The sequence below is a fragment of the Terrapene carolina genome, unplaced genomic scaffold, assembly GCF_002925995.2.
Source record: "Terrapene carolina triunguis isolate 2854851 unplaced genomic scaffold, T_m_triunguis-2.0 Scaffold33356, whole genome shotgun sequence".
Classification (NCBI taxonomy): domain Eukaryota; kingdom Metazoa; phylum Chordata; order Testudines; family Emydidae; genus Terrapene; species Terrapene triunguis.
The window spans coordinates 1-27,914 of NW_020697707.1; the positions used below are offsets into that span (position 1 = coordinate 1).

The 27,914-nt window shown below is 44.8% G+C and overlaps 1 protein-coding gene across 1 annotated transcript; it reads left to right on the forward strand.

The window, feature by feature from the left end:
- Positions 1–1,676: 1,676 nt before the first annotated feature.
- Positions 1,677–12,667, forward strand: LOC112102309 (lipoprotein lipase; the record flags this gene model as incomplete). Its single annotated transcript, XM_026663324.1, has 7 exons — positions 1,677–1,788; positions 4,439–4,672; positions 5,198–5,440; positions 6,567–6,687; positions 7,445–7,627; positions 9,651–9,752; positions 10,537–12,667. Coding segments are annotated over 7 exons (1,014 nt in total), but the record flags the coding sequence as incomplete, so codon positions are not given.
- Positions 12,668–27,914: the final 15,247 nt, after the last annotated feature.

The window sequence follows — 27,914 nt, forward strand, 5'->3', positions numbered from 1 at the left end:
CAAACTGCGACTGGGGCAAGAAGGAGAATGCTGTCCCGCGGGGGGGGTGCGGGGCCCGGGACAAGTCAGCCTCCCCACTAGTCTCCTCAGCGTCCGTCTGGCACGCCCCCACCGTCTGCCACTCTCTTCCTCGCCGTCTGCCCGCCTCCCCCCCCCCCCCCCCCCTGCTCGCCTCCCTGTTCGCCTCCTCATCCCGCTTGCCCTCCCGCCTCCCCTCGCCGCCCGCTTCCTCGCCTGAATATCAGGACAAATATCGGGACCGATCGTACATTGGTCGGAATGCGGGACAAAGGGCTAGATATCGGGACAGTCCTGATTTTTATCGAAGCGCGGGGCCTGCCAAAGCCCAGGGCAGCCGCCCCGATTTGCTCTACCCAAGGGACGGCTCTGAATGGGGCATATTGATTCCCTGAGCAATACTGAGCTACGGCCCAGCATCTTGTTTGATGGAGGCCAATACCACATGTCTTGGGAGAAATTGCAAGAAACCCCATAGTTGGATAATTAAGAAATAACATGCCTTTAGGAAAATCTCTTCCTAAATCCCATCTGTCAGTGATGAGCTTATGTCCTGAAGCATAAGTGTTTATATACATAAAATGTCTTAATCCTCTTTGCAACTTTGGTCGTTCTCATTATCTATCTAAATGTCTAAGGCCATGGCTTCACTGGGGAAAAGGGGTGTTCTTAAATCACGTTCACTAACACAAGATAAAATCCTAGTAAAAAGGCAGTTCGGAGTCTTCACACGAGTTAGCAGGTCAGGTTCAGAACCCCGCCACCCCGTAGGCTAATTCCACTCCTTGGGGGAGGGGTTTCAGAAGCACTCAGTGCTCAAAAGCTGGCCTGCTCTCCTCCCATTGATGTCGTGGCCAATGCCGAGTGCTTTTGAAAATCCCCCCTACACCTTTTTTAAACCCATTCAGATCTTTAGACTCGGCAATCCATTGTTCTTGTATTATAACAATAGTCTACCAATATCGGAATGGCAGAAGAAGGGGGGGGTTTATTGTAGGGTGCTACTAGGGGACAAGGCTAAGAAAAGGAAGATCTAGGATAAATAGCAGGAGACATTTCTTAGTGGTGAAATCTCTTAAACTGTGGAATAGCCTCCCAAGTGCCAAGTGGAAACCCCTCACCTGGGAGAGGTTAAACTAGACTGGACAAAGCACCAGAAAATATAGCATAGGGAACAATGCTGCTATGGTAGCAGGGTAGTGCTGTGATTCGTATGAAAATCAGTTATGGGATATGTGCACAGCTCACCCCTCTCTGAGCTGGGCAGTGATGAGAGCAGCATATATGTGGTCAGCCTTGCTTGACATTAATTTTCTTTAGGAGAAGATTTTCAAAAGCACAAATGGGAGTGAACTGCCCAACTCCCAATGGCTTTCAGTGGGAGTCTATCTGCCCTTTGTGCCTTTGAACTATAGAACCACAGGGTTAGGAGGGACCACAAGGGTCATCTTGTCTAGCCCCCCAAATCTGCCCTTAATCTTTTACATGGCACCTAATCCTGTCCCCACTGAAATAAACATCAAACCATATTGTCTTCAGTCAGGGACTGAGTAGGTTTACAGTAAATTGCAATTTTTCAGATACTTTTTCTGTCTTAATTGTTTTGGTTTTGCACCCTTGGAATTTAAACTTTTTTTTTTTTTTTAAATCTTCCATAGGAACAATTCAATTACCCACTCGACAACCTCCATTTGCTGGGCTATAGTCTTGGTGCCCATGCTGCTGGGATTGCTGGAAGTCTGACCAAAAAGAAGATTAACAGGATCACTGGTAAGAAAAACCCTGCTGTTTATCGGTTTGTGCGCTCACAAAGAGAGAATGGGGGACCCTGTTTCTCCCCTGGCTTGAATATTACCTTCTTCTTGAAATTTGGTTTGCTTTTAGCTAGGGCTGTTGATTGATCACAGTTAACTCATGCGATTACCTCAAAAAAATTAATCGTGATTAATCGCACTATTAAACAATAGACTACCAATTGAAATTTATTAAATATTTTGGATGTTTTTCTACATTTTCATATGTATTGTATTCTGTGTTGAAAATGAAATGAGTGTATATTATTTTTGATTACAAATATTTGCACTGTAAAAAACAAAAGAAATAGTATTTTTCAATTCACCTCATATAAGTACTGTAGTGCAATCTCTTTGTCGTGAAAGTGCAATTTACAAATGTAGATTTTTTTTTGTTACATAACTGCACTCAAAAACATAACAATGTAAAACTTCAAAGCCTACAAGTCCACTCAGTCCTACTTCTTGTTCAGCCAATTGCTCAGACAAACAAGTTTGTTTACATTTACAGGAGATAATACTGCCCTCTTCTTATTTACAATGTCATCAGAAAGTGAGAACAGGCATTTTCATGGCACTTTTGTAGCCGGTGTTGCAAGGTATTTAGGTGCCAGATATGGTAAACATTCATATGCCCCTTTATCCTTTGGCCACCATTCCAGAGGACATGCTTCCATGCTGATGACACTCGTTAAAAAATAATTTGTTAATTAAATTTGTGACTGAACTCCTCGTGGAAGAATTGTAAGTCTCCTGCTCTGTTTGACTCACATTCTGTTATATATTTCATGTTATAGCAGGCTCAGATGATGACCAGCACACGTTCATTTTAAGAACACTTTCACTGCAGATTTGACAAAATGCAAAGAAGGTACCAATGTGAGATTTCTAAAGATAGCTACAGAACCCAAACCACCAAAAAAGAAAATCAACCTTCTGTTGGTAGCGTCTGACTCAGATAATGAAAATGAACATGCGTCAATCTGCACTGCTTGGGATTGTTATCAAGCAGAATCTGTCATCAGCATGGAGGCATGTCCCCTGGAATGGTGGTTGAAGCATGAAGTGACATATGACTCTTTAGGTCATCTGGCACGTAAATATTTTGCGACGCCGGCTACCACAGTGCCATGAGAACACCTGTTCTCACTTTCAGGTGACACTGTAAACAAGAAGCAGGCAGCATTATCTCCTGCAAAAGTAAACAAACTTGTTTGTCTGTCAAGTATCAAAGGGGTAGCCGTGTTAGTCTGGATCTGTAAAAGCAGCAAAGAGTCCTGTGGCACCTTATAGACTAACAGACGTATTGGAGCATGAGCTTTTGTGGGTGAATACCCACTTCTTTGGACGAATACCCATGAAAGCTCATGCTCCAATATGTGATTATTGATTGTGTGATGATAGGCCTTACAGGCCTGAGCCCCACTGTGCTAGGCACGGTACTTTGACCTATACAGCCAGGAAAACCCCCAGTTTGTCTGTGGGTCTGTCTTCACTGCAGAGCTGTTACTCTGATATTGCCTCTAACCTCCTTCCTGTCCACCCACAGAGTTTTGTGTTGCTTTAAACCCAGGTTGGTTGGCCCTGATGGGGCTATTGGCTAGATCACAAGTGCTGCTTTGACTTGGGTTGGTAACCCGTCCACTTTGCAGTGAGGACACAGGCTAACTCACTCGAGTGCTGATAGTCCTCCAGTGCCTTCCCACAATTCCATTCCTCTCCTCCCCCACTTATGCCTAGAAAGACAGAACATACGTCTCACAAGTCACTAGGAGAGAATTGTAGAGCAGCTCAATTCACTACAACACAAAGGATCATGGGATATGCCCCCAGAACCCCTAGTGCCCCCACCCCAGGTGAATGCAGCACTATACCGGTGAGGACACAGTAACTTGGGTAGGGAATTGCAGTGTTGATGCTCACACCGAGGTGAAGCTAACCCAGGTGTTCAGTCCCAGGTCCCCTGAGTTAAACTTAGAACTGTCCTAGCAAGGTTAACCATCTGTTTTAGACACGTTTGCTATTATGTTATAGGAATTTGCACAGTAAGGGAAGTGGATGTATGTTGTTTGTGTAAGTGTCACAATTGAGGCTTTTATTTACTGTTCGAGCAGGTCACTTTTTTGACCTTTGAAATTGATGCAATTTTAAAATTTCTTTAAAAATCAGGAACACTGACAATGATTTTTTTTCATTATTCGTCCCCTCCCCCCCATACACACCTGTTTTCGTACCAGCAAGTGAGCTGGTTGAAATATTTCAATTTTTTTGATATTTTGAATTTTTAAAACTTCAATTTTTCAAAATGTGGAAAAAAATGAGAAAACATTTTGAGAAAAGTCTTTTTTTTTCACTAGCCATAAATACTGCAAACCTGTAAGAGTTAAACTGCCTTATTTCTTTACGCATCTTTTATATACACCATATTCTGTGTAATAATAATAATGAAGCTTTAATGTCTGTATTTAATACTTTAGCATACATGAATGTGTGCTTTCATTAATGTATTTAAGGAGCTGACAATGCAAACAAAACAACTTTTAAACTAAGGCTCCCCAAACTTGGGGACTGTAACACAGATTACATCAATTTCATCCATTGGTTTGGATTTTTTTACTCCCATGAAGGTTTAGATCCAGCTGGACCTAACTTTGAATATGCTGAAGCAACCACGCGCCTCTCCCCGGATGATGCTGATTTTGTTGATGTCCTACACACCTACACCAGGGGGTCTCCGGATCGCAGCATTGGGATACAGAAGCCCGTTGGGCATATTGACATCTACCCAAATGGAGGGGGCTTTCAGCCAGGCTGTAATCTAGGTGAAGCGCTGCGTCTGATTGCAGAAAAAGGCCTTGCAGGTAAGGCTAGTTTGGAAAGAGAAGGCTAACACTTGTCCAAGTGATCTTAGGGTGGGAGGAATTTTCAACAGCACCTAAGGGCCGGGCTACACTGCAGCTGGAAGTGTGAGTTCCAGCTCGGGTAGACATACATATGCCAGCGTTGATTGAGCTAGCATGCTAAAAATAGCCGTGTAGCCATGTCTGTGTGGGCGCTGGGATGGTCTAGCTGGCCCAAGTAAGTACCTAGGGTCCTGGATGGGACTCGTCTGTCCCGCCACCTGTCCCGCTGCCGCTATGCTGCTCTTTTTATTGAGCAAGCTTAATCAAAGCTAGCATGCTACATCTACCCGAGCTGCTAATTGCTCTTCCAGCTCCAGCCTAGATGGACCCTTCGCTACTTAGGAGCCTAAATCGTATTGCAAGTCAATGGGACTGGTGCTCCACAGGCACTTGTGACGATCCCCTCCATAAGGCCCTCATCTCAAATAGATTGTTTTCTCACTGATAACTCTGACCGGGTAACCTGATTCTCTTCCTTCAAAGATGTGGATCAACTGGTGAAGTGCTCTCACGAACGTTCAATCCACCTCTTCATCGACTCCCTCTTGTACGAAGACAAGCCAAGCCTGGCGTACCGCTGCAACACAAAGGAGACCTTTGAGAAGGGTCTGTGTCTGAGCTGCAGGAAGAACCGCTGCAACAATCTGGGCTATACGGTCAGCAAAGTGAGAGCCAAGAGAAACAGCAAAATGTATTTGAAGACTCGCTCTCAGATGCCCTATAAAGGTAGGTGGCAGCCGTTTCATTGTGGGAAAAGTGATTTTTGTTCACGCTGCGTTGTGTGGGAGGAGAATGATGATCTTGCTTCTTTGCAAACTGACATCCGGATACACTGAGCTATTGAAGATCTTAGAGTTTTTCCCTTAAGGAGAAGAGGGTGGGGAAGTTAATGTAACACAATGTTAAGGGATCCAAAGGGAAAAGGACCTGTCTTGTCCAGTGTAGTCAGTAACTCTGCTTGGAACAGTCTGACTCTCTGAATTTTTCCATCGCTTTCTTTTCCAAACCAATTCTTACTGTTGCTGGAAAAACTAAAAGCAAACCAAAGCGTGGTGAGTGACTTATTCTGAGATGTGCAGGCATCAAACTCAAACGCTATACAGTAATGCCTGTGCCAAAACCTGCCACTGCAAGACCTACACTTTTTTTTTTCTGATTGCCACAGTGGCTGGTCTAAAATGGAAATTGCTGGAAAGAATCGGAAAGCTTTCAGCTACGGGGGGAACTAACTAGGTCAGCCTTGTAGCATTGACAGTAATATAGGAAGGACCCAAGTATGGCTGTGCTACAAGCACTGAGTAAGGAGCAGCAAGAAGCTGCACTACTCCAGAAGTAAACCAAGGACAAGCGGTACCTCCGAGTTTCTCTGGTGCTGCCAGTGTTGGAACAGTGGCCGGACTGGAATTTGTGGGTGTTTACAGTGTAGTGGTGATTCGCTGAACCAGTTACAACAAACTTCATAGGGACTTTTTGCATGAGAAAGAACTACTCCTTTGAGTCTGGGTGTGCAGGGTTAGCCCCAGCACTGAGACACATGAACCTTCCCTGTGAAACGACACCAAGCCAGTACTGAAGCCCCAGCAAACAGTTTATATAGCCATTCCAATGCCAAGCAGTAAATAACCCTGAAGTAGTTGATTCTGCCATCCGTGCTCCTGTTAAGTAATCCTTAACACAAGAAAGTCCTCTTGATGTCTGTGGAACTACTCACATAACAAAGGGCTAGTCAGCTTGAGCAAGGGTAGCAGATCCACACCAGGGTTTGGCCAAGTTGTCAGGTTTGCTAGTCTCTCTCTCTCTGCAGGCTGTTTTTAATGATGAATTTTCCTTTTTTGTTCCTTCCTCCACCCAGTCTTTCATTACCAGGTCAAGGTCCATTTTTTTGGAAAGGAGAATGTGACCAAGACAAATCAGCCGTTCCTGGTCTCTTTGTATGGCACTGCCGATGAGAGCAAGAACATTGCTTTGATACTGTGAGTATCAACGGAAATCCAGACAAGCACAAATACAACCCACTGCTCAGGCTGTCTCCTGCTAGACCTGAACCACAGAGGGTATGACTCTATTGCAGCCCCAACTAAAGAACCTGGCTCTCTAGCACAAGCAGTAGAGACTTATGCTTTGAGCTCTTGTGGTTCAAATCTGGCTCAGATAGCAGCTGTCAGCAGTGCAGTACTAAGGCTTAGCATATAGTCTCCATAAGGGCCACTTTGATCAGAGATTTGAAAAAGAAACGTCAAGTCAGGCTTGTGGCTCGTCATAATCAAAAATTCTCCAAGCCAAAGAAATTCAAGACCTTATTGTGTCATCAGTCTTCAAGCAGAGCTCCCAGTTGAAAGCAATGGAGAGTTCTGCTTACACTACACTAGCTTGGATTTGCTGTTACGCAAGAGTGGTGCTCTTCCCCCCCACCCCCACTGTAGAGCCTTAATGTCATGTTCCCACTGAGTTAAAGGCAAAGACTTACATGTAACTTAACACAGTTTTGTTGTCCAACATGGGTCTGCCACAAGCCGCACAGATGGGGGTGCGTAGGAGCTGACCAGCAACAGATTGACTCAGAGATGGGAGCTAGGGTGGGTTGTAAGGGCCTGAGCTGAAGTCAGTGGAAAGATGCCCATTGACTACAGAGCACATTGGATCAGGCCCAAAGTGCGACAGCGCACACTTGTCCATCTCTGAAAATACACAAAGGCCTAATCACAGATTGTAACTTATTTTTTTCCACAGACCTGAAATTTCCACAAACAAGACCTACTCCTTCCTGGTTTACACCGAGGTCAGTATTGGAGACCTCCTCATGCTGACATTGCAGTGGGAGAAGGAATCCATTTTCAGTTGGTCAGACTGGTGGACCGCCTACGCTTTTGACATCCAGAGGGTCAGAGTGAAGGCAGGAGAAACTCAGAAAAAGTAATTACAGTAAAAATTGAATATTGGATTTAATTGTCAGTGTGTCAGGACTCTCAAGATACCTGGTGGGGGTAGAAAGAGATTAGGAGCATTTGTTTGAATAAAAGCCAGGGGTCAGATTCACAGGTATACGCTGGTTGTTGTTTTTTGTGCTGCTCTAATGATGCAAAGAGCCATCAACCTGGCTCAAGCAGCTAGTTAGGTTAGGTTTACAGATGTTTCACATCACTGTAGCAGCTAGAGCATCTCAGTTATTCTGGTCCCATAAATTCCACTCAGCACCATTCAGCCATGCACTTAAGTATGTGGCTAACATTAAGGATATGAATAATCATGTGGACTTCAATGGAACTATTCATGTGCTTAAGAACCTTGCTGAATCAGCGACTTTGATGGTATTTGCAGACCATCTCACCTGCCTCCTTCTGATCATTTGTGTAAATAACACTTTCATCACAAAGAAGGGAGGGACTCCTGAACACCCTTCCACATTTGTAGTCCCACAGGAAGTGTGTGTGTGTGTGTGTGTGTGTGTGGCCATCTTGGAAACGCTTTATTCGCTTGGGAATCCTTCAATCAGGAGGGCAGCAACAACAGCATGTGACTTTGTTGTGAATGAATACCGCATACCCAAAGCAGCACTCATGAGTAGTTCCGAAGCAGAAATACATTCACATAAACCAAATTTTGAACAGTGACCATATTCATAAAGCTTGAAATCTGTTGGCAGAAAATCTGAACTGAAAAAGGGACTTAAATGTGTCCAATTGTTTGTAGTGTAATACATCCAGCTCTGAATTTTGTACAGTAGTAAGTTTTTCAAAATACACAGTAATGAGAGCTGGAGAAATATGGAAAAAATAATCAACAAGTAGCTTTGGCAAATAAAAGCAGCTGCTGGGTTTGGGTGAAATTGGCAACATACTTCATTCACAAAGGTTCAGGGGAACAAGGTTTTTAACCAAGAATGTTCAGAGAAAGCAAAAGTCACATGAATATTAATGCGTGTAAACTCCTGGGCCAGAATTTGCACGGGAAGTGAGGTTCTTACAGCCATCTAAAAACATTGCACAGAATTTCACCCTTTGTGATTAATGACGAGGGCCTGCAAAAAGTCCAATTTACCTCCTTTCCCAAATTTGTTTCTGCATGTATAGAAGTGCTTTCCTGAATCAGGTCCCAAGAGCCGGATTGCTCAGCACCTTGCACTGACCCTTTAGGAGTTGAAGTCATTCAGCACTTTGCAGAATTGGGCCAATAAATGACACAATTTGGCTGCATGCAGTTTTCACTCTAAGTGGAGTAGCCATTTGTCCATAACAATGCATTGAAACAAGTCAGTGTCTTTTTAAAATCTTTTACCAATGAAGTTTCATTGTACCTAAGTTCACTAGAAACTGCCTGTGCTGTTTGAAATTGTACAGAATTTTTACAAATGACATTACTGGAATGTTTAAAAACAAATATTGTTTTTATTTTTCAAATAGGATATCTTAATGTTATTTTTAGCACCGTGTAAATAGATTTTTTTGGTTTGTTGGCATTTTTAAAGTTTTTTAATTTGGACAAAAATGTTTTGTCTTGGTAAAATAGTTTGTTTAGACTTTTTTAAATGTTTTTGGATTAAGTAAAATTTAAAGGAAATTTTGAAATGGAAAGTCGTTGCAAACCAAAATTTAAACATTTCGTTAAGAAAGTGTCAAAATAAATTTTCAGTGGTTTTTTTTTGGGGGGGGGGGGATAAAGGGGAGAGTAGGGTTGAAACTAAAAACTTGGCAAAATTGGCACAAATTGGTGAAATGTTTGTGTTGCCAAATCTACCGTACTTTTTTTGCTGAAAAAATTTTCAGCTGAAAAATTTCTCCCAGCTCTAGCCATTCCTTAACTGATTGCTCATGCATTTAAGAAACAAATGATCCCATCCTTGACAAAGGCACATTGTTTCTGGACATTGGTTGCATTTTAAGAGCTAAAATGGTTGTCCCTGCTCAGCTGTGTGAAAACTCTTATGTTTGATCTGCAGGATGGTGTTCTGCTCTCGCGATGGGATCTCTCACCTCAAAAAAGGGAAGGAGGCTGTGGTATTTGTGAAATGCGCTGATAAGCCCAAGAACACAGATACAGGGTAAGAGCTCTACTGCAACATATGATGCCACACAGACAAATCAATGAATGTAGAACATTACTTTAAGGATGTTCTCAGTATTGGCTGAAACCAGGCAGTGCCGAAAGTCTTGTGAGAAAACAGTCTCATGAGATTGCCACATTGACTTCCATGGTAACGCTGGTCAGTGCTAGATGAGCTTTGGGGAAGCATCTGAACTTTGCCGAGGTTATCAAAACTTAAGTGACTGAATATTTGGTCCTGGTTCTGTGCTATCCTGTATAGTCATAGACCCCTATGCAAAGGGAAGACACAGGGGGTGTAAAGCCCTACTAGGCTTACATCCACGCTTTGCACAGGAGGGGCCAAGTAGGGTATAAGGTGATGCCTTCTAACTCAGCAGGAAACAAGCACACTTTTGTCTTCAGGACTATTTGTGGTTTCTTTTAAAACATGTCCATCTTCGTTTGGGCTTTACAGCTAGGTTTCAGGCTGTCAGTGGTGGGGCAGTGTTTGATACAGTAGCTATTTTTAGGTCTCATGGGTGCACCTGCCTATTCAGGTCTCAGTTCTCCATCACGATGCACTAGACTCTCGCTCCAGGGCTAAGTCCCATTGAAGTCAATACGAACTGCTGGCGCTCAGCACTCCTCTAAAAATCAGGTGTGTGTCATAATTAGTGACCAACAACCATCAAAGAGTTGAGCAGCTAACGTATTGTCACACAAAACAATTGTTTAGACTTTGAAAAAATCCTACAAATAAGGCTAAGGTAGGTTATAAACTGCTCCTATTTCTCTTTTAGAGACCAGTCAAGACCTTAAAGAAAGATCAGCTCTCGAATTTTCTGAAGAATGAAGTGGATGAAACATTTCTGCTTTGGATGGAAAAATAATCCCCATTATGTTGGGTGTTGAGAACTGAATGTATTGAAATATTTAGCAGCTGTAATACTGCTGGCCTTTTAGTCTGCTATTCCTAGTTATTCTAGTAGACTCTTTTGTACGGAGTCTCAGAACACACAAAGTGGTTACTTAACTATAAAGAACATATTAGCTAAGTAGTTTAAAATACATCTACAGAAAGTGTAACATCTTGATTACCGGGAAGAATTAAGAGTTATTTTGCCTCAAAATACCACCTTGTAACAAGGTTTCTTGATATAATGTACTGTATAGCAAATTCTTAGTATTTATTGAAAAGTCTCATTTCTGGGCCTGTATTTTGGCTTTTTAAACTTGATTTGTTACTTTTAAAGATTTTTCTAAAACTGGACAGATGTCTGTTTTTGTGGTTGGGCAACATCCATTCAGCTAATTAATGAGTTTAAAGACCCTTCGCTGGCCCTTGCTCAGGGTGCTCAAATATATATTTAGCATTCGGGAAAGCATACACCTGCTCTTGCTAAGGCTGGTACTCAAAAGATGCCCAGAACTGAATGAATATGGAAAGAGAAAATTCTGGATAATAATGCATTGTACGTGAGGTAAACTCCAGTGCTATGAGTACTGATTTATCCTTAGGGTGACCTGTTAATCTCTACTCTGTTAAATAGTTCATCCTGCAATAAATTTCCAGTCATAGGAGATGCTAGCATTTTCATTGTCCTATGATGATATTTTAACATTAATGGGTAACATCTTTTTCAAATAAAGCCATCTAAACTCTCACATTGCTCTAAGTTAGGGGCTTCGAAAGAAGCAACAAACTGGAAACTGCAGGAAATTTATTTTCATCACCTGTTTACGACACCAATGCAAAATGAGGTGAAAACCAGGCCATTCTGCTCTGACACTTGAGTTTCAGTCATTCGAGCCACAGCTGTGCTAGCCTTGTGTTCTCCTGTATTTTCCAGACATGAAAATGGACAGGCTGCATGATCATCCTTCCCTTTGCTGATATGTTTCCAAAGACTACTCTCTATTTATTTCTTGCCTATGACATAGGGGTAGAAGCTGTGAGCTGCAAGATTGTCTGAAATGTCACAAATTTCAGTAAGGTGCAGGATCTAGGCCATTCAAGGAGCCTGAGTGTATTGTTCACATAACACAATGCTCTGATATCACTTGAATTAAAAGTGCCACAAACAAACACACAAGTACTGTAAAACTGAAGGGTTGGGATTTTTTTTATAATAAATAATGTATATTTATTCGAATGCCATGAAAAATTCAGTAACCTTCTTTTATTAAACCATAAATCAAAAATTGGGGAGGAAATACGAGCTAGAATATGATTACATATCCGTTTTTTGTAATCCTTGCATTTATTACAAAGCATATGGTGAAGGTGGCATTTATGCTAAGTCATCCAAAACAAAAAACGACGCCTGTCTGTATGTTATTTTTCAACCAACATACCATTAGCAGATCAGGTGAACAAAGAGCTAACCCAGTGCAATATGTTGGAATGCCAACAACTCAAAAGGTGCTAAAAATTTGATGTCTTAACCCAATGAATTATGGCTGAGAGAGGATGAGAGTGTTGCTTGGGTATTGGAGCATGTCACTCAAGGCCTCTAAAAGTGATAAAACAAAGTGATTCATGTTTCCGGTTGACCTTGCTTTTACTTGCATTTTCCTGAAAAATGAGCTCTTTGGAAAGAAGACAGGTGAGGACTCTTAATACAGGATCTAATAAAACACCTACAGTACTTGAATGCTCAATGGTGAAAGGTTTCTATACATGTGGACACATGATTTAGCTTGAAATGTTATTTATTACCTGTAAATATATATATTTTATGTGTGTAAAGGTAGTTTGTATATATTGCTGAGACTATCAAGACTATCTTCATTTATACAGTTATGTGCTATTAATCCTGTATATAGCTTTCAAAAAGCTACTTAACCATGCTTATGACATAATGCAGTGTAATACGCATTTTCTAAAGAAAGCATCTCAATTTTGTACAGAATGGAAACCTGAGGTTTTAATAAAATTGTCAAATTAATTCCCTAGCTAGACTAGTTTTGTTTTGCAGAAATAAGCATTGAAACATTAGTGGTATTTTAAAACTGACAAAATTTGCTGGACTCTGGGAACAGATAGACGGAGACATTTTCAAAAGTGACCAGTGCTTTCAGTTTTGGTTGTCCTGCTTGAGATGCCTTAAAGGGGCCTGATTTTAAGAAAATGGTGGAAAATATCAGACCCTTCTAAGATACTTCAAGGTGGGCACCCCCAAATCAAGGCACCACAAATTACTAGCCACTCCTGAAAATCTTGGCCCCAAGGAAAAAAGTAGTTAATCGAATGTTGGGCCTTCCAAACTTGACACTGTCCATTTCTATAATGTTGAAAGTCTTTTCTTTTTTTTTTGCATATGGCATAATTACATTTCTAGGGCTACCAAACACATGACTAGAAACTTGCTCATGGCTGAGGTGTGCTTGGTGCAGCCAGAGGGATGGGTGGCTGAGTGGAGAACAAAGATAGATGTAATCCACTTCACATTTATATCACTACCCCCTGCTCTTGGGGTCATTCTGCACCATAATAATTCACCCGGCACAAGCTAGAGCAGTCCACAGGCTGCTGTAATTTATGACGTATTGTACCACAATAGACAGGGATAGCTCAGAAAGCAGAGGAGCCCTGGCCACACTTGCCAAGTGAAGACCGAAGGGGTGATCTAGGAGCCATTAAAGCAGCCCTGGTTTAGCTGAGGCTCTCCTTGCACAGGGCAAGGCTTGAGTGACTGCTGAGCTGGGACACTGGTGGGGAATGAAGCTAGGCTTATGGCTGTAGAGGTAGGTGAACTTTTTCACCAATAGTTTATTCAATTAAAAATGCAGTTCTGGTGTAACTGAAGCTATTTGTGAATTCAGGTCAAATTCAGGCCTTGTCTACACCTGCAGGTTGGAGCGCATTAAATCAGCCCCGGGCGCCCTAACGCCTGAGGTGTCCACACGTAGAGCGCCCGGACTCCGCGGCTGGAGCACCCCCGGTAATCCACCTCCGTGAGTGGAGTAACGCTTGCTGCGCCCTGGCTGGAGCACCGCGGCGCCAGTGTGGATGCCCTGGTCTGTTAATGCGCTCTGATCGGCCTCCAGAAGTGTCCCACAATGCCTGTTCTAGCCACTCTGGTCATCAGTTTGAACTCTACTGCCCTGCCCTCGAGTGACCAACCGTCAGACCTGCCCTTTAAATTCTCTGGGAATTTTGAAATTCCCCTTCCTGTTTGCTCAGCCGGGCGTGGAGTGCTCTCAGCGCATCTTTCCAGGTGACCATTCCTCCACGCGCCTGGTGATCCTCAGCATGGCGCAATGGCGAGGTGCTGGACCTCATCAGTGGGGAGGAAGCTGTCCAGTCCCAGCTGCGCTCCAGCCGTAGGAATTACGATACCTACGGGCAGCTATCAAGGGACATGATGGAAAGGGGCCATGACCGGAACGCAGTGCAGGGTTAAAGTGAAGGAGCTGCGGAATGCCTACCACAAAGCATGGGAGGCAAACCGCCGCTCTGATGCTGCCCCCACAACCTGCCGGTTCTACAAAGAGCTGGACGTGATACTTGGGGGCGACCCCACCTCCACTCCGAGTACCACCATGGACACTTCAGAGGCTGTAGCAGCCCAGAGTGCAACAAGGCAGGAGGAGGAAAGTGGGAGCAAGGGTGCTGAGGAGGAGGGGGGCCCAGAGCCAGAAGACAGCCCGGCATCCCTAGACACATGCAGCCAGGAGCTGTTCTCAAGCCAGGAGGAAGGTAGCCAGTCGCAGCGGACGGTGCTTGGGGAAGAACAAACAGCAGAGGAGGTGCCCAGTAAGCGGCTTTTATTTTGGGAAGGGAGTTGTTCTGTGCGGGCTGTTGGGGCAAGGAGGGTTGCAGAAAGAAAGGTTAGGGCTGCATTCATGCCTAGATGCGGAATAGGGCGTTGATGTGCTCTCTCACATCACGGTAATCGGCCTCAGTGATCTCATCGACGGTCTCATGCAGAAGCTGGGCAATCTGCTTGCACAGGTTCCTTGGGAGAGCCACTGTGCTCCTTGTCCCAGTCAGACTAACATGTCCGCACCACTGTGCCGCGAGGGGTGGGGGGACCATTGCTGCACACAGGCAAGCTGCATATGGGCCAGGGCGGAAGCTGCATTGCAGTAGAAGCTCCCTTGCTTCCCAGGTCACCCTCAGCTGCAAGATATCTTCCAGGACGAACTCATCCTGTGGAAACTGTGGGGACAGTATTCAGAATAGGGGCCCCCTGCAGCTGTTGCTCTTCCCAAGGCACAGAATCCCAGAGGTTAGTACGGCCCTGAAACAATCAGTCCTCCTTGCCCCTGTGTTTACTCACCATTTTGGGGCTCCTGTGGGTTATGTGCGCTCTCCTTGGGACAGGCTGTTTGTGCTATTGTGTGCACTGTGCTTGTCTTTAAGTTCGGCCGAATCAGTGCTCTGTCTGGTGTGAACAATGCTACCACTGTTAAATGTTGCATTTTGGCTTTACAGATGCAACCTTGAAATCCCAGCGGTCCTTGTTAATGGCCGAAAGGCTGCAAAGACTCAGGAAGCGGCCACGAAAAAGCAAGGAGGACCTTCTGCGTGATGTCATGCAGCAGTCCCTTACTGAAAATCAAAAAGTACAGGAGTGGTGGGATACCGAAAGGAGGCTCCGCCAGCAGAATGCAGATCACCGGCAACAAGCCACGGAGCAGCTCCTAAGCATCATGGAGCGCCAAGCGGACTCGATGCAGGTGCTCATAGCACTGCATATGGAGCAGATCCGCACCCGCCTCCCCCCACAGCCCTTGTCCCAAAACTCTTTCCCTTGCGCCTCCTTGTCAGTACCAACCCACCTTACCCACTGCATTCAACCCCCATCACCATGCATTTTAGCCAGCCTGAAGTGCAGCACTCATTGTGCGGCACTCCAGCCAGGAAGGCTGAATATGATAACAGGACATACGCAAATCTGTGATTGTCCCGTTCCCCACCCTGCCCCCTTCCCTCCTCCCACACAGCACAGATGTGTCATGCCATGTCTATTTCTCCAGCAGTTCTGTTTCTTTTAAATAAATGAGTTTTTTGGTTTTGGAAACATTCTTTATTGCATTAAGTAAAAGATAGCATAGCCCAGGAAAGCAACAGTCACTACTAGTCAATGCATCATATGTAGCAAACACAGATGCCTACTAGCATTGGAACCACTGCACTTCACTCCCATGCAGGGCACCAAACATTACTGGTGGCTTTCGGCATCAAATTGCTCCCTCAAGGCATCCCTAATCCTTACAGTCTGGGCCCCCTCTAATAGCCCTGGTCTCTGGCTGTTCAAATTCAGCCTCCAGGCGTTGAACCTCCGAGGTCCACGCCTGAGTGAAGCTTTCACCCTTCCCTTCACAAATGTTATGGCGGGTACAGCACGCAGCTATAACCGTGGGGATGTTGTCATCGGCCAGGTCCAGCTTCCCATACAGAGAGCGCCAGCGGCCCTTTAAACGGCCCAAACCACACTCAACTGTCATTCTGCACCGACTCAGCCTGTTGTTGAACTGCTCCTTGCTGCTGTCAAGGCTCCCTGTATAGGGTTTCATGAGCCATGGCATGAAAGGATAAGCAGGGTCTCCAAGGATCACAATGGGCATTTTGACTTCCCCTATGGTGATCTTCTGGTCTGGGAAGAAAGTCCCAGCTTGCAGCTTCCTGAACAGGCCAGTGTTCCGAAAGATGCGTGTGTCGTGCACCTTTCCAGACCAGCCTGTGTTAATGTCTGTGAAATGCCCACGGTGATCTACAAGCACCTGGAGAACCATAGAGAAATACCCCTTCCGATTTATGTACTTGGAGGCTAGGTGGGCTGGTGCCAGAATTGGAATATGCGTCCCATCTATCGCCCCTCCGCAGTTAGGGAAACCCATTTGTGCAAAGCCATCCACAATGTCACGCACGTTGCCCAAAGTCATGGTTCTTCTGAGCAGGATGCGATTAATGGCCCTGCACACTTGCATCAACACGATTCCAACGGTCGACTTTCCCACTCCAAACTGGTTCGCAACCAATCAGTAGCTGTCTGGAGTTGCCAGCTTCCAGATTGCAATAGCCACCCGCTTCTCCACCAGCAGGGCAGCTCTCAATCTCGTGTCCTTGTGCTTCAGGGTGGGGGCGAGCTCCTCACACAGTCCCATGAATGTGGCTTTCCTCATCCGAAAGTTCTGCAGCCACTGCTCATCATCCCAGACTCGCATGACAATGTGATCCCACCACTCGGTGCTTGTTTCCCAAGCCCAAAAGAGGCGTTCCATGGTGGTGAGGATGTCCGTGAATGCCACAAGCAATCTCGTGTCGTATGCATTATGTGAGTTGACATCATCTTCGGACTCATCGCTGTCACTTTGTAGCATAAGGAATAACTTGACTGCAATTTGTGACGTGCTGGTGAGACCCATCAACATATTCCTCAGCACTTCGGGATCCATTCCCACAGACCGAAAAGGAAGACAGAGCGCGCAGTACAAAAACCGTTGAAAGATGGCGCCAAATGTGGACGGAAGCACAGGGATTGCTGGGATGCGAAGCGATGCATCACGGGGCATTGGGACAGGATGGAGGATGCCCTGCGCCCTCCCTACCCCTTCCCACAAGCCACAGTGCCAGAATGGGAAGAGGTGCTCTGTGGGATAGCTGCCCATAATGCACCGCTCCAAATGCCGCAAATATGGCCATGCCAGTGCGCTTGCAGCTGACAGTGTGAACACATGGCAGGGCTTTCTCTGCTGTGGTCTCCGAGGGCTGGTTTAACATCTGCAAGTGTAGCCGAGCCCTCAGTGAATAGTTTCAGCCACATGCACAAGGGGGAAAAAATCAAAAGTTTAAATCAATGTCAACTTTCCATTTTGAAACAATATTTCATTCTGAAATTTAGCTAGATTTGTTTAAAAAAATTAAGGGCGAAAATCCCCTGAAAATATGACAACTCTCCACAACAAAACTTCAAGTCGAACAAAATGTTTTGTTCAAACCAAAACTATATTTTTTTTCAGTTTGGCCAGTGAAGTGAAAAAACAATTATTCACTCAGCTCTAGATGGATGGTCAGAGGCACAAATTTAGGAACCAGGTCTGGAGTCCTGAGATGAGCCATAAGAGAGGTTTGGTTTGAGGGATGGGATAAAGCTGACCTCACTCTTATTGTAACTGACCCAGTTCTCCTTTCTTTATATGGGAGAGGCTGCGTTGGCTGTTCTTATCGAACTTTTGCCATTTCATAGGAAAGTTACAGCAGGGCACGTCTCCCTAATCATAGAATCATAGAAGATTAGGGTTGGAAGAGACCTCAGGAGGTCATCTAGTCCAACCCCCTACTCAAAGCAGGACCAACCCCAACTAATCCCACAGAAATGCTTATCTGACCCTGTAATGCTCTCCAGAATATTGCAAGAACGAAAGGAGACAAGACATTTCCAAAGAAAAGGGTGGAAGGGAAGATGAGAGAGGGTGGGTCAGCTGGGAAAGTGAAATGGGAGGTAGAGGAGGGGCAGGAGAGAAGGAGCATTTGATGTGAATATAGGATGCAAGAGGAAGTGGTGACCTCTACATTTTTGTTGTAGTCCCTCTGTTGGATGTTTGTTTTTCCACCAGCACTAAGAGAATCTCACCAAATAAGAGCCAGGGGAGATTCTCCTGCCCATGTGTCATACTTCTCCTCTCCCCCATTGAAGGAACTCAGAGCTGCCAGCTTTCACTATAATTATGTAACCCTTCTGCCAATCTAAGTTGGCAGCAACAAGGGCCGGGTTCTGTATCTAGGGGTTCCGTTTCAATAACGCAATGCAAAACCGGCTCGAGCCCCCACCCAGTGACCTGGGACAATTACATACCACCCCCTGGGCGCCTCTAAGAGGCAATACTTCCCCTCTCGCAAGCACGGAGTCTGAGTGTAGCAGAAAATGTTTAATAACATGAGGTAAACGACATCAGCATTAAATTGGAAAAACACCACCAACAGGATTCATAACACAAACCATGAGCAAAAGACCCACCCCAGCAAATTGGGCCGTGTCCTTTCCCTTTGGTTCTTGAATCCAGCAACCCAAAAATCACCCAGAGTCCCAAAAGTCCAACAACCCCCAGTCTCTGTCCTTGGTCAGTGCAGCCCCAGAGTAAAAGGGGGGCACGCAGGGTGTTAAGGGGCACCTTATGTGATCCGAGGCCGACCGGCCGTCTCTCCGCGGGGTTCCGCCGCAGCCTTCACCACGAGCCAGTCCACTTTCTGCCATCCCACAAACTGCTCTGCTCTACGAGCTGCTCCGCTCTGTTCACCGACCTGTGAGCCACTCCAGCCGTCCCCGCAAACGGCTCCACTCGCCGTTCCTTGGGCTGCTCCAACCGGCCCCGCAAGGCTCCGCACCGCTCGCTGCTCCTCCAGCCGTCCCCACAAACTGCTCCACCAGCCGCTTAGCAATATAGCTTCAGGCTCCCCCACTAGTTAACACAGCACTCAGTGATCGCAGCTCTTAATACCTTTAGCTCTTTTGTGATTTCAGCTCATAGTAGGGGAGCCCCAGTGCTGGTGCACCATTGGCCCAAAGTGAATTTAGCTCAGCAGCCTGTAACTAGACTCCTAATGGAATCAAAGTCAGCTCTGACATTCAACAGTGGAGAGAGGAAGTGGTGCAATTGGTGTTTCAAGCCCTCAAAGGGGCCCCATCCTATCAGGCACAAATACCTGTCTCTATCCTCTCTCAATTCACTGGGTTGTGGAACCCATGTCCCTTGTCTAGCGAATGCTACTTAGGTGATAGTGAGACCCTCTGTCATAAAACAGTTTCATTGTCCTTGATTCACATAATCAGGGTAACAACACTTTATTCCTCCTGCCCCAATAACAGAGAAACTGGGGATCCCACCCCATCCAAAGTAACCACTATCAGTTGCTGTTGTCTCATGCCAGGTGGGTGGGTGTGCCTATGCAAACAAGATCAGCCCCTGGAGTTCTTTTCCACATTCGCCATAATTCACCACAAGATGTCAGGGTAGAGCTCATCTTGACTCTGCTTACATCTACATGAAGTCTCACAATATTTGGTGTAGTCTTAAAGCACCCAGGTCCTGGAGTAATGGATTAAGTGAGGCTCTGATACCAAAATTAGTATGTAGCCCTCAGTGTTGCAGAGAAAAGCTCGTGAACGTGACACTGAAAGACTTAAAATCCCAAACCCACGATTTTTAAAAAATGCACACTTTTAAGCCAATTTCATGAATTTTTGAGGTTCTCACTCTTGATTCCTGAATGTTTGGGACAGGCAATACTGAGAACTGAAATACCAGGAAAACCACAGGGCCAAATTCTGCCCTCTGATCCTATCCCTCTAGCATCTGAGCACTTCACTGTAGCACGAGTGGAAATGGATTTCAACCAACTTGGAGAAATAGTAGACAAGGTCCCACGGAGAGACCAATTAGAAAGAAAAGGAGTCAAAGGGGGCTGGCAGTTCCTAAAAGATGTAATACTAGAGGCTCAAAGATCAATCTATTCCGATGCAGAAGAAAGATAAGAGCTGCCATGGGAGACCAATGGGGCTGCATGAGGAGCTTTTTAGCCATCTAAAACCCAAAAGGAATACATAGAGGAAATGGAAGGAGGGGCATGTCACTAAGGAAGTATACATGGGAATAGCACGAGCGTGTAGGGACAAAGTCAGGAAAGTCAAGGCAAGGAATGAGTTACAACTGGCAAGAAATGTTAGAAACAAAAAGAAGGGGTTCTACAAATATGTCAGACAAAAAAGAAAGATCAAGGATGGTGCGGGTCCATTGCTCAATGGAGAAGATGAGCTGATAACGAAAGATAAGAAGGCAGAGCTGCTCAATGTCTACTTTGCTTCAGTCTACGCACAAAAAATAACATGTGACCGGATGACTAGTGAGTTTATAGACAAAGGGGAGGGATGCAGATGAGGATAAATAGAGAAAATGTCAGAGATCTTGTGACTAATTTGAATGAATTCAAATCAGCGGGGCCTGATGCTAATTCACCAAAGGATACTGAAGGAATTAGCTGTAGAAATCTCAGAGTCACCGGCAATAATATTTGCAAACTCATGGATGACAGGAGAAGTCCTAGAAGACTGGAGAAGGGCTAACGTAGTGATCATCTTTACAAAGGGGCAAAAAGGAGAAAAAAAGCAACGTATAAAATATTCAATTTGCAAATACCTGGGAGGATGAAGGGGTAATCACTAACAGCCAAGAATTTACCAAGAACAAGTCATGCCAAACCAGCACCCTTCTTTGACAGGGTAACCGGTTGGTGGATGGGGGAGTGCAGTGGATGTAATATACCTGGACTTGAGCAAGGCTTTTGACACAGTCCTACATGACAGTCTTATAAGTAAGCTGGAGAAATGCAGGCTCGGTAGAACTATCATTAAGTGGATACATAATTGGTTTTGTGAAATACTGCAGGCATTCTGCTGCTTTGGGTGAATGAGGCATCAGCTGAACGGTATTGTTTCTGTAGACATGGATGCCATCCAAAAATGTGGTCCAAATGTATTTTTAATAAAAAGAAAGACTGAAGAATGAAGATTAAATAAAATATTTATGCTTTTACATTTTAAATAGCGACACCTCTCCGAGGCTTTAGATGCCCTAACATCATTAATTAACTAAACTAAACCTCAGCAGCATTAAAAATCATCGCTGCTACAGGAATTCAGCCAGCCACCTACATCTTCATCCTCTAGGAAGCTCGCCCACAGCCCTCTTCCCAAAACCCTCCAAACAGATGCCTTTTGCAGCATGCCCAGAAAGTCACAAATAAATGAAGGAGGGATTTGAGTTCACAAGGTGCACAAAGGGAACATGGGATTGGGAAGTGGCAGGGGAGGGAGAATGACTTTTGGCAGGGTGCAGTTCACAATGCACTCAAGAACATGCTTAACTTTGAGAACGTGCTTCTCACTATTCAGCAAAGCTCACTTCCCTGAACGGAGGTACTTTCAAAGTTAACCCAGCTAGAACAATGTGTACAAATCAAGAGAGCAGATGCTCCAGGACTGGATACAAACTGTGTTAGCTCCTTTAGATAATATAATCCAAAAGTCATTTGTGTCACATAAACTCTGTGTTCTTAGTCACAGGAACTTCTCATGTAACATGCAATTGTAACTTGACATCTTTTTCTTCCTTTACTCAGATTGACTCTGGACCAATTATCATCACTAGGGCCCTACCAAATTCATGGTCCATTTTGGTCAATTTCATGGCCATAGGATTTTAAAAATAATAAATTTCACGATTTCAGATATTTAAATCGGAAATTTCACAGTGTTGTAACCATGAGGTTCCTGACCCAAAAGGGAATCCTGGGAGGGTTTGTGGTATTGCCACCCTTAATTCTGCACTGCTGCTGGTGGCAGTGCTGTCTTCAGAGCTGGGCTCCTAGCCAGCAGCTGCGGAACTACCTGCAGCTGGGGGAGGTTACCGAAGATGGGTCTGACATGGAGTGCCCCTTGCAGGGGAAGAGGAAGTCCCGTCCCTCCCCAGCCCAGCTGGGACTAGCATCTGGAGACTGACGCATGGTCAGAGCCCCCAGCGCTGCCCCTTCCCTACACTAGCCAGATTTCATGGATGAGACCGGATTTCATGGTCCGTGACACGTTTTTCATTGCTGTGAATTTGGTTGGGCCCTAACTATCACCAACTCACCAAATCAGACCTGTAGCTGAGCAGCGAGGCAGCCTGGCTGGCATGTGTGGCCATTCTCAATAAGCCACAGGATGTCAGGACGCAGCACCCCTGCTAAAAATATTTACCCACAATTATCCTAGAACACGAAACGCTCTAAATAGGGGAGCTATGAAAACCACAAATGACGTTGCTTAATGACAACATTATTTCTACAAATGCAACCTGCCCAGAAGCTTCTAACGAGATTGAACTAACTGGAAAGCATGAAAAAGGCTAATGCAGTCCTGGGGTGCATCAGGTGAGGTATTTCCAGTAGAGACAGGGAAGTGTTAGTACCATTGTACACGGCATGGGTAAGACCTCATCTGGAATACTGTGTGCAGTTCTGGCCTCCCACGTTTAACAAAGATGAACTCAGACTGGAACTAGTGCAGAGAGGAGATACTAGGATGGAATGGAGGAATGGAGAACCTGCATTAAGGAGCTTGGTTTGTTCATCTTAACCAAACAAAGGCTGAGGGGAGATAGGATTGCTCTCTATAAATACATCAGGAGGATAAACAGCAGGGAGGGAGAGGAGGTAGTTATGGACCAATGCTGGCCCAAGAACAAACAGATATAAATTGGCCATCAACAAGTTTAGGCTTGAAATTAGATAAAGGTTTCTAACCATCAGAGGAGTGAAGTTGTTGAACAGCCTTCCAAGGGGAGCAGTGGGGGCAAAAAACCTAACTGGTTTCAAGACTGAACTTGATCAGTTTCTGGAGGGGATGGGATGAGGCCATATTTTAGGCAATCCGCAACTGCTATTGGCAAATATCTCCAATGGCCGGTGATGGGACACAGATGGGGAGAGCTCTGAGTTACTACAGAGAATTCTATCCCAAGTGTCTGGCTGGTGGGTCTTGTCCACATGCTTGGGGTCTAATGATTGCCATATTTGGGGTCAGAAAGGAATTCCCCCCAGGTCAGATCGCCAAAGACTTGGGGAGGGGGTTTCACTTTCCCCTGCAGCATGGGGCACAGGTCACTTGCTGGTTTGAACTGGGGAATAAATAGTCGATTCTCTGTAACTTGAAATCTTTAAATCAAGCTTTGAGGACTTCTGTAACTCAGCCAGAGGTTATGGATAAGGCTCCGAGTTTGTGGATAAGACTCCGAGTTTCTGTGACTTTCCGTGACCTCCGTGACTTCTGCAGCAGCCCGTGCAGCTGGCCCCGGAGCCACCTGAGCAGCTCAGGCAAACCCTGGGTCTGTCGCACCAGCTGCTGCTGGAGCAGTATTGGGTCCCCCTGGCCCCCAGCAGCAGGAGTTTGGGTGTCGGGGGGCTCAGGGCTGGGGATTGGGGTGCAGGGCAGTGCTTACCTGGCAGTGGGGGAGGGGTGTAGCCGGAAGGGCAACAGGAACTCCCCTCCCTCAGCTTCTAGCTCCACGTGCTGGCTCCACTCTCAGGCACCACCCCCGCAGCTCCCATTGGCCAGTGGGAGCTGCAGAACCAGGGCTTAGGGCGGAGTGGAGGCAGCACATGGCGCTAGGAGCTGGAGGTTGCCGCTTCCCAGAAGCCGGGTAGGGAACCTGCCCCATCCCCGCCAATCCTCTCCCCCCCAGCACCCAGGGTACCCCCCCAAGCACCCGCAACCCCCCCCGAGCACCCATGGCACCCCCGGGCCGCCCCTCCCCCCGCACCTCCGGGCCATTCCCACCCCCTAGGGTTTAGTCAGGTATATATATTAAAAGACATGGACAAGTCACGAGCCATGAATTTTTGTTTACTGCCCATGACCTGTCCATGACTTTTACTAAAAATACCCATGACTGAAATGTAGCCTTAGTTATGGGCCTACTACAGAAGTGGGTGGGTGAAGTTCTGCAGCCTGCGATGTGCAGAAGGTCAGACTAGATCAGTGGTTCCCAAACTTTAACAACCTGTGAACCCCTTGTGACGTTGCATTCCATAAGGTCTCTTGTAAGGTATCATTACAAAGCTTATAATCTACTGAGTGTGGTCATCCTATTTGTATAAATGTATCATTCTTGTATCTGAAACTAGAAATATGAAATATAACTCTGAGGTCCTATTGTAATTATGCAAAGTGTGGGCCATTAATGGTGATTTGGACTCTCGATAGCTCCCATTAACCAGGACAATTGACTGTAGATGGCTCTGTTTACTTGTAAACTTTCCTGTGAGTCAGGCTGGGAAGAATGAAGGCTTGGGGTCTCACAGGACATGTGACTATTTCACCTGGTACTGGAATCCATCTTAAACCTGGTGCTTTTCCATTCAGAAGGAGAGATGGGGACCCAGAGAGACAAAAGATTCCCACCTTATGCCAAAGCTATAAAAGGGGGTGGAACAGAACAAAGGAGGCTGCAGTCATGAGAAATCCCCTAGTTACCACCCGAGCTGGAACAAGGACTGTACTGGGGAAAGGATTGGGCCCAGACTAGAAAGGAGTCTAGTCTGTGAAGGAAGCTTATTGGAACATCTCTGAGGGTGAGATTTCATCTGTAATCAGTTTCTTAATGTATTAAGCTTAGATTTACATGTTTTTGTTTTATTTTGCTTGGTAATTTACTTTTTTCTGTCTGTTATTACTTGGAACCACTTAAATCCTACTTTTTATATTTAATAAAATCACCTTTTGCTTATAAATTAACCCAGAGTAAATAAGTAATACCTGGGGGAGCAAATAGCTGTGCATATCTCTCTATCAGTGTTACAGAGGGCAGACAATTTATGAGTTTACCCTGTATAAACTTTATACAGAGTAAAATGGATTTATTTGGGGTTTGGATCCCACTGGAAACTGGGTACCTGGGTGCTAGAGACAGGAGCACTTTCTAAGCCGTTTTCAGTTAAGTCTGCAGTTTTGGGGGGACATGGTTCAGACCCTGGGTCTGTGTTGGAGCAGACTGGCATGTCTGGCTCAACAAGGCAGAGTTCTGAAGTCCCAACCTGCCAGGGAAAATGGGCTCAGAGGCAGTCTCAGCACGTCAGGTGACAGTCCCAAGGGGGTCTCTGTGACCCAACCCATCACACCCCTTTCACTAAAATGTCAAGTTTCATGAACCCCCTCCTAAAAATGAATATTTCCAGGGATTTTCTCCTTTACCTGAGTATACATTATAAAAGCAGTGACCTTGGAAATATAAAATTTGTTTTTATGACATGCTTATTCCACACTATTTATTAATTATTATTTATCATTACAGTATTTTTATTACATTATGAAAACGGCAACACTCATCCAAGATCTCACTTTCGTAGCTTGTATCATTTTGAATAAGCCTGTTATAAGACAAGGCTCCTATGTTTCATCAAGGAGTATCAGACGTGAAACAGCATGAAAGTATTTAAGAAGCCAACTCAAAGAGTTCCTCCTACACAAGCATTCAGGTCTTGAGCAGTCCAGGCAAACAATGCACATTACAACAAAGCTTAAACTTGTTCTTCATAATAATTTTAAAAACAATACTAGCAGCCTATTTAATTTTAAAAATAGCAAAAAATATCCACCTCCCTTTCCATTTCTTATAAGGGAGTCTTGAAGTTTAAATCTCCTCAGTGTGATAGATATGCTTGCTTTGATCTGCTTAGCTCTTGGAAGTCCAGGGGCTCTGGGCTGCTGGCCCCGTACTGCCTGGTGTCCCTAGGGACAGCTCTGTCCTCCATTAGGGAATTTTTTCCCGAGAACCCCCTGTAACATTTCACGAACCCCCAGGCATTCACAAACCCCAGTTTGGGAACCACTGGACTAGATGATACTGATGCTCACTTCCGGCCTTAAAGTCTAGGAGCCTATTTCAGAGCTAGTAATGAGCTATTTTGGAGCTAGAGAGAGCCCTGAAGAAATGTTAAGAGAACCCATCCATTTTTAAAAGAAGCAATTTTAATTCTTTAGAGCTCCTAGATATTTTGAAGTATTTCCTTGTAACTTTCCCCAAAATTCCATCTCTACCCTACCAGTGAACATGTGAATTTCTATTAGGCTGGGAGGTGGGGGGATTCCTTACTGAGGAGGTCAGTGGGAGTCTTTCCATTGATTTCAATGGATCAGGCCATAACAGAGAACGATACCCCACTTTAACAGGAAAACTCAACTCACCCTTACCTATGGCAGAAAAAAGGAGGCAGCTACTGAATTTGCTTCTCTTGCTTACAGGTGTATTTTAGCTGACTCACTGCAGGAAGTGGTTGTGAATGCTGTGGGACACCCACCCCTTAGGGCCTAGATTCACAAATGTATTTAGGCACCAAACTCCCATTCAGAGGACATGGAGCTGGGGACTACCTGGGCCATGGACTGATCACTTTTTGGCCGGGTCAAACCTGAGTGGCATTACAACCCTGTGTGCCAAGTTGCAATGCCACTCACTCAGATTTGGAGGGGGTGGGTGTAGAGGGAGGGCTGATGGTGGGGGGAGGGGATGCCTGAGCGGGGGAAGAGGAGGGTCAGGCAGGGGGGAGAAAATCTATAGTGCCCCTCTTTAAAGTCAAGGAAGTTAACTTTAAACACATGCTTAAGTTCCACTGACTTCAATGGTATTTAAGTCCACACTTAAACCCATGCTTAAGTGCTTTGCCAGATGGGGCCATATTGTGGTGAATTTTATTAAAAATTGCAAAGCAAATAAATATAAATAAATCCTAAGGAAATGTGATGAGTCAAACTATTGTATAAAGATCATCCAGATTACACAATAACAGAGTAAGATACACATCAGATAGAAATACAGAATAAATGAGTAGAGGCTACATTTGCAGTTGGTTAATTATTACGTGTGTGAAATGTAGGTATGGGAAAGTAGAGAAGGAGTGTTTTGGATGAAATATTTTGCTAAGGCAGAACACCCACCCACATATTTTGGAATTTAATCACAATTATTGTTTATATATCCACTAATTTTTAAAAAATAATATTTAGAGGCCAGACACAAAATTAAGCCAGATTTCCTCATTAATTTTGGCAAAGTTCTGCCTACAGTTTAAAGGAGTTTGGCTTATTTTCTTTGCCCGGCAATCTTAATTTCTTTGAAAAAGGGGACACAGGAAAAGCATGGCCCCATATCAATCCTATTTTAAGTTTTCAGAGCAGAGAGAAGTCATGGAATATGGTGGATGTAAAAATGTAAGCACTATGACTTGCTCAGGTCTTGGGAGATGGCTTGCTTTTTCATTACGCAACTTGGGCTGTATTTCTTTGTTTCTCTTTTTAACTTCAGCGCCTTAAAAGACCCACTGACACCTCATGAAGAACTTTGAAAAGATTTTACATAATATTTTTATATATTAATCATTTCAATTTAAATTTGAAAAAAGGGAGACTTTTTTGAAGCTGGCATTTAAAGAAGCTCTGCACCCAAATCCCACTGAAATTCAATAAAAGTTGAGGGCCTGCTCTTTTGAAAACCCCACTCTGAATTTCCATGACGTACTTCAGAACTGTTAGGTGATACTCCTTTCTCACCAAGGTTTAACAAGTGTGGTGCACACCTTCATGTCCAGTATAGGATGACTACTATGTGAAAAAGTTCCTCCTTTTTCATTATATTT